The 7500-nt window shown below is 45.9% G+C and overlaps 1 protein-coding gene across 1 annotated transcript in view; it reads left to right on the forward strand.

Annotated features, from left to right (window-relative positions):
• LOC308384912 (immunoglobulin superfamily DCC subclass member 3) overlaps positions 1–7422 on the forward strand; it is an 18331-nt gene extending 10909 nt beyond the window's left edge. Inside the window, exons 7-14 of the mRNA XM_080863552.1 lie at positions 905–1070; positions 1753–2003; positions 2083–2247; positions 2369–2557; positions 2803–2916; positions 3334–3460; positions 3595–3703; positions 4267–7422. Coding sequence (XP_080719678.1) covers positions 905–1070; positions 1753–2003; positions 2083–2247; positions 2369–2557; positions 2803–2916; positions 3334–3460; positions 3595–3703; positions 4267–4329 — 1184 coding nt within the window. The 3' untranslated portion in view covers positions 4330–7422. The remainder of the gene's footprint in view (positions 1–904; positions 1071–1752; positions 2004–2082; positions 2248–2368; positions 2558–2802; positions 2917–3333; positions 3461–3594; positions 3704–4266) is intronic.
• Positions 7423–7500: the final 78 nt, after the last annotated feature.

Consider the following 7500-nt stretch of genomic DNA (forward strand, 5'->3'; position numbering starts at 1 on the left):
TGGCCAGGATGCAGGGACAAAGACCACATATGGGGAAACAAAACGTGCAGGACAACAATACAGGGGGCAGGTGGGGGTTGCAAGGGGGAGGGAATGACCTGCGATCTTTGACCCATGACCTAGACCGGAGTAATAAGGACACATGTCTCTGAAAACAGTTGGATGGAGGAGTAGGCGTGGAGGGCAGAGAGGCAGAAGGAGACAGAATAAGTCATTTACAAGCAGAGCAGCAGTAAAAAATACGCCCATAATTCTTCCACTAACCTTAACATTTTTCAATAAAATGTGTCCCTGTGCGTTATGTTCCTCATTACTTGGAAGCATAATTAACAATGTAGAAGGCATAAAGTATCAGGACAGCAACAACAGCAAGGTGTGATGTTTTAGTGCACATACATCAGGTTTGCTGTTAACAGGAGGGAACGGGACACCACACAAGTGGCCAACGCGTGAAAAACAATAAGCAAACAGTAAATCTGTTAATACAGCTGTGCAGGTGGTTGATAAAGTTTATTCAGTATAACTGGGCATGTAAGGCATGCCCCCCCCACACACACAGGGACAGGGTGATACCTGAACCGTCACAGCACCGTCCGCTTCTCTAAAGGGTGTCTCAGGCCGTCCTTCACATGTTTTGGTTTCCGTCACGCTAACATCTCCCCACGAACACTTCCCTTTGGTTTTGTGTGCTTTTGCAGCATTTTTCTGTGCGGTGCATTAAGGCTAATAAAATAAGAGCCAGATTGTAATGAAGCAGAATGATCTTTAAACGCTCTTCAGCCTGGCAGATGCTCCTCTGCAGTCCGATGTGCATTCATACAGTGGACGGGATGTGCTTCAGGTTTACGCTGTGATTCTGTTTTGCTGTCTGCTCTCGGTCTCACCTCCGTCTGTTCCACCTCAGCTCCTCCTGAGTTCCTGCAGTGGCCACAGTCTGTATCCAAACCAGCAGGGGGCAGTGCTGTGTTCACCTGTGTGGCGCAGGGTGTCCCTGAGCCTCATCTCATTTGGCTGAAGAATGGCAAGGTCCTGATGCCTGGACACAACATCAAGCTTACCAATAACAACAGGTATGTGAGTCAGGGAGTGCAAAAACGCCATCTGTGATATACTTCAACCTTTTTAGCTTTAACACTTGACCCACAGAGTGACAGCGCTGTGTCCAGAGCGTCTGACCCCGAAGTCTTCATGTGATCGGTGTGTGTCGGTCACAGTGAGATCGACCAAGCAGGTCACATAAAGATACAGAGCACGTGCCGTCTCCACGCAGAGACATTCAAACCAAAAACATCTCCTTCTGTGAGGCGACAGTGCCGTCCTCGCTCACCGAGCTCAGCCCCGTCACAGTGTGTCAGAAACATCACAGGAGACTACAACATTTTCCATAAACACCACTGATTCCAGGAGTAAAATCCCAACGTAATCCTCTGTGATTGTTGACTGGAACCTTTTGACGTGCAGTCCTTCAGGCTCATCTGCATCCTCATCTAAATGTATTTTAAAGCATTTTTCCAGGACACAGAATCATTACTCAAAGTTGTGTTTCTCACAGTGTTAGCAGTCATGTGGTCACTCTGCAATGGAGAAGATACAAGAGATATAGTAGTACAGTAATACTGACAGGTGAGAGCAGCTAGATGCAGAGCAGATGGAGCTGCAGTACGTTTAACACTTGCTTTCACTGCTGAACCATCACATTTCCCACGCAGTGAAGTAACAGCAGCTTACTCGTTGGGTATGTTGTCCTTACAGCACTCTGGCTTTGACCCGTATCGGCTCGGAAGACGAGGCTATCTACCAGTGCATTGCCGAGAACAGTGCCGGTACCAACCAGGCCAGCGCCCGCCTGGCCGTGGCGCAGGGTAAGGATCTGCCCGATGCCCCAGGAGGCTTCACGGCCAAAGCCGTGTCCACGCACGCCCTGCAGATCAGCTGGGACCAGCCGCCCACCAACGTCACTGAGAGCATCATCGGCTACGTGCTGCACATCCGCAAGATAGGAGGTGAGTGTGAGCACACACACACATGCTGCCATTAACTTATGATCTTAAGTCTCATAATGTGTGTGTGTGTGTTATTTAGAGGCTGACAGTCTGGAGCTGCAGGAAGCCATCAGTAAAGGCAACTTTCAGCACGACGTTACCAACCTGGAGCCAGCCACCACCTACTCTCTTTACCTGAAGGCCTACTCGCCCATGGGAGCCAGTCAGCAGTCCCATACTGTGACTGTGACTACTTTAGGGGGCGGTAAGACCACCAAACAGTGAGACCAGCAGGGATCAGTCTTCCAAACTGGTTTTTATCATTTCTTTAGCACAGTGAGTAATGCCTTTTTCCAGTTGACCACTGTCCTTTTGCCTCCATGCAGTGCCTGCTCCACCTACCTACTTCACCAAGGTGTTAAATTCCAGCGCCGTACAGGTCCTCTGGGAACTTCCCACTAAGGCCGGTATGGTCGAGGGCTTCAGGCTGTCGTACCGCAGGGTCCCCCACGCTGAGTACCAGAGCCCGATTCAGCTGCCCTGTTACGTTAATGCCCACACCATGTCGAGCCTGGGTAAGTGTGCACATAGACACACTGTAACCACAGTACTGCAAACTAACCACTTCACCAGTAAGACTTTTCACTAACACACGACTCAGCAACAGCCAGATCCAACATTAAATGAAACTCTGAGCAGTCCTCACCTTTGAAAATGTCCCGCCCTGTCTGTCTTACATCTGTGTCCATCATCAGTCCCTTTATTCCCTCTGTTCAGTTTTATACAACGTTGTGTTTGAGCTCGTCTGAATCTGTTTTAGAACCGGGTGCAGTGTATGAAATCAAACTGGTTGCCTATAATGGGAACGGAGAGAGCGACTGCTCCAAGAGGCTGGTGTCACTCGCAGAGGAGGGCGCGAGAGACCAAAGCACCGGTGAGTGTCGGCACACGTCTGCGACTCCAGCAACAAACAGCTCCTGCAGACACTGCAAACGATTATCAGTAAATGAAAATCGATTTGTGGAAACACACTGAAAAAAGCGGGTTTGGTGAGAGATTTGAATGGTAGAAAGAGCTTTAATAACTAATGACACCACTAACCCTGCAGCACTAATTCATGGATGTGTACAAACTACAACAAAATAAACGTGTAATATGACAAATCTTCATGAGAATACAAGCACGATGCACCACGAGGAAAAAATGAGGATTTATGATTTATGACAGGTTAAGTTGAAAAACATGTGAGCTCACGGTGCTGTCAAAGAGCGCAGTGATAGTGAGGCAGAACCTGGCTCTGCTGTGTTTCAGCCACGAGGACGTTCATCAGTAATATTTGGTTTGTTTCCAGGAGGAGACCGTCTGTGTCAGTGCAGGGACGGAGAGGCCTCGCTGGGCAGCATTGTCATCGGCATCCATATCGGCACCGCCTGCATCATCTTCTGTGTTCTCTTCCTCATGTTTGGATACCGTCGCAAGTATGCATCCATGCACTGTGCACGTTCTCTTGTTCTTCTTTGGCTCATTTTATAAATAGAGTTCATCCCTGTTAACTGATGATCACATGTAGCTCAGTGCAGCATACGCACTCACAGCTGGGCCTGGTTTGCAGTCTGTTTTGCAGTAAAGGGACTCAGGACAGCTGGTCTCCATCGAGGATCCAACCAGTGCACACTGGCATCCCTAAAGATGGAGAGGCCCTCCCCAGAGGAGAATCTCAGGTACACGCTTTATCTTACCTCATGCATAATAATAATAATAAGACACATTTAAAGGTGCTCACATGTTAGTGCTTTTAACTCCATCATCCACCACAGACGGCTGAGTCAGGTTAACTACCAAACTCAGCTGACATGAAGAGGAGTTGTTTGTCCCTCTTCAAAGTCACGAGGTTTCCTAATAAAGTGTAAAGTTCGTGAGACAGCTGTGGAACCGTGACTGCAGACTAGATCAGCTGCCACTGTGAAGCTTTCACACTGACTGCAGCTGGTTTGGTTCATCCTTACACAGAATGGAAACACATGGATCCAGTTAAAAAATAGCATCTGCTCAATAGCTTTTCTCATTCTACTTAAAACGTTTGGAGAAAAGCTTCTTGTGCAAAAAGAGTTACAAACATTAAACAGAAGGTTTAGCCAGACTTTGTTGAATGATTCTAGCTCTCAAAGAGAAAACCTGACTTGTTTGTGCAGCCTCACAGCGATGCAGTGCACATGCATGCTTCTGATCTGTGACGTGTCCTCTTCTGTCCCCTTCCTGTTGTGCTCTTCTGTCCTGTGAGCAGGTGGTCTGCCAGGTTATCATTGATCAACATTCGTCAGGTTTGCACGCTTCAGGCACTGGCTAACACTGGTCAGTGATGTCATAACAGCCACACCCCTGCCCTGTCCTCCAGCAGTCAGCTATTCACTAGGAACCTCCCACCAAAGAGCACCACCTTTGGTTTGTTAGGCTCAGTCATACCATTAGTGTCCCCAGACCTGCTGCTAATAACCTGAGAGTAGCCACTCCCTCCCTCAAACCAAAGCTTATTGCCTTTATTGCCTGTGCACGTGCCTGTGCACGTGAAGAAAGCCTTTGAAAACCGTTGTCACCACAGATTGTGTCCTGTCTCGCACCACAAACATTTCTGTCACTTTTTCAGTGGAAGGCGTAAACCAAAATATTCTACCTCTCAGATCGCCACTGATAAACTGACACGTGATGATGTGGACTTTAAACCTCGCATGAAGCCAAAAACTCGACCCTGACGGAGACGGTCTCGTCACTCTGTGGTGACAAACTCTTGACTTTGCCTTTTATTCCTCTACAGTAAGGAAAAGAAGAAACATAGCGGCCTTTGTGAACACCTTCCAGAGGTGACGGTGTGATGAGAAACTATTTTCTATTACAAGCCATTAGGAAGAGTCGTGTGAACCAGTTAACTCAGCTCCTTCCACCCAAAGCTGCTCACTTCCAAAGAAAGCTACCTCACTCTGATGGGAACATCTTTTCTATAGTTAGCCCGAGCCTGCTAATGCTAGCCTACCTCATCCAAAAGTAAAGGCTTCTGGTCAGTGAGCACACCTGACCGGTGTGAGTCACAGACCGAACTGTGCAGGAGCATGTGGAGCTCTGCAGCATCAGTCTCAGCCTCCATCAAGCCTCAGCTTCTTATGCTTTTGGTGGAATTTCTCCATTTTTGTGACATCAGAAGATGTTCGTGCTTTTCCTCCAAAGACATATTTGGAAGTATGTCATGGACAACATGATGAAACAACCCAGGCGTCCTCTTTTTCTCTCCACCGAGCAAAACGGGAAGCTTGTCTTTGTTAATCTGCATAACTGAATCCAAAAAATGATGAGGCCACGCCGCCAAGCTGACATTCTAGATGCCAAATTGGTCAACTGGGACTTCAGTGACTCCGACGTTCACTGTGCCACATGCCCGGATGCACAGACGAGCGCCACGTTTCACACTGGCCGCCTATCCAAAAAGTTTTTATGAAAACCAAGATGAATGAAACCCAAAGATATAAAGATTTCATGGTTTTCTTTGTGTTCATTTCAAACTTACTATAGAATATAGGTTTACTTTGAGTTTTGGATTGTTCCTCGTGGAAGTGGGACACCTGTGCTTTAAACATCGTTTGTTTTCTTGCTTTTGTTCGAGTCTCTCCAGGCGGAGTGACACAGATTTCACTGATTCTAACTTTTAAATGTCTCTATATGAAGATGTAAGATATGTTGAATAATTTTGTATGTCCATGAGGAATACTGATTGTTTTTTAGCTGAGTTTTTGCCAAATATGTTGAAGAAATATGTGACCAAATAGCACAAATATGTAAAAGCCAGCAGCGGTTGAACCTCGAGGGCAGACGCAGTGTGAAGAAATGCTTTCAGCTCATAAGTCTTCTTCTTTCTCGGTTCAGAAGAATATCAGCAGCTACAGAAGAAAACTGTGATTTTGTGTTGTTCTTACTTACAGTTTGGCTCTTTGCATGAAATTATTTAATTGTAGGCTGTGTCATGAAACCCACACGAGTTTCTTACTGTGTCAAAATGAACACGCATATCGTAGGACGATCAATGTCCTGCAAGCAAACATTATCACTTTTTTCCTTTTGCATTGCAATCCCAGTGATTCGAGAACAACTGGGAAAATCCAGCTTTGACTCTGACACGTTAACGATAATGGTTTCCCTCCCTCGAGGTTCACCAGTCGACCCCATGAGTGTCAAAGGTTTGCTCACACCACCAGAAGAAATAAGGCTTTTCTCTTCATTTCCATTGTTGCAGATGAAAGCTGTGAAACAAATGTGATACCAAAAAAGTGTTTTTGTAGTATGAAGTGTGTAGTGCCATTTGAAAGGAACATGTTAGCTTCTTTTGTTCTTCCTGCTGTGACAGGAAACGGTGCCAAAACGAATGTTTGATTATTATTAATATTATTGTTATTAGAGTCAACGACCTTTCAGATGTTTTCTCCCTCTGATACATGTGAGAGTGACGTGGAAAAGTTTGTTAGACATTACTTTGAGATAGCCTTCGAGCAAGTGTTGTGAGCTTTCTGTTGTTTGAGGCATTAAACTCACACATGGCCCAAAGGCAGCGACTAGAAGGAAAAAGGTCAAAAAGGCAGAAAAATGTAGAGAAGTAGAGACTGGCTGCTAGAACCAGGGAGAAACAATGCTTTAATAATTCTAAGTGCTTCAGCGTCCCCAAACCTTTGTATTCTACTCTTATATTTTTACAAAGAGCTTTAACCTGGTGAGGGCCTGTCCTCCGGTCAACATGAAAGGTGTGGAAATGCAGAGCAGACAGGCAGCAGGTGGACACCATGCTGTGACTTTCACATGTGTTCTTCAGTGACTCTGAGCCTATTAAACACTCGCTCACTTTCACAGCTACACAGAATAAACTGTCCTAGTGACACAATAACAGAAGAACACAGAGACACAATACATTTGACTGTATTTAATCCTGTATTCTGCTCCGTGTCAGTACTACCTGTGGCTCACCCGGGCCAAAGCATACAGAGCTTTGTTATCCAGCGATTTGTCTGATCTGACCCTGTGATCAATAATTACATTATTTATTTAGCCCAGCCTGTCCGTGTGGCGAATCCATCACTGGTACAATATGGAACCAAACACTAACTGCTTTATTTCTCACCTGTGATGTGCTTGTACAGAAATATCTTCAGAAACATGCACAATACACACAAAGAGAAAACCTTTGGAGCACAAACTGTTGCAAACGGTACTGTTTGTGTTTTGGAGGGCAGAAGGATTTTATTTAGGTTCTTAGTTCAAACTCAGGAGTGTTTCAGAGAAAAGCCTCCGACTGAAAGAAGCATGTTGGTGACCTCCAGCTGTCTGAGCTCTGTGCTTTACACCACCCTTTCTCTTTGCTCCATCAAATTCAATGCCTAAAACCAAATAAATAAATTTAGCTCCAGTCATGTGTCCTGCTTATTGTTTAGTGGTGAAAAGGGAAAGCCCACCTCTGAATGGAGGAGGGGCCTAAGGGTGCATC

This window comes from Rhamphochromis sp. 'chilingali', assembly GCF_963969265.1.
Source record: "Rhamphochromis sp. 'chilingali' genome assembly, chromosome: 17".
NCBI lineage: Eukaryota > Metazoa > Chordata > Actinopteri > Cichliformes > Cichlidae > Rhamphochromis > Rhamphochromis sp. 'chilingali'.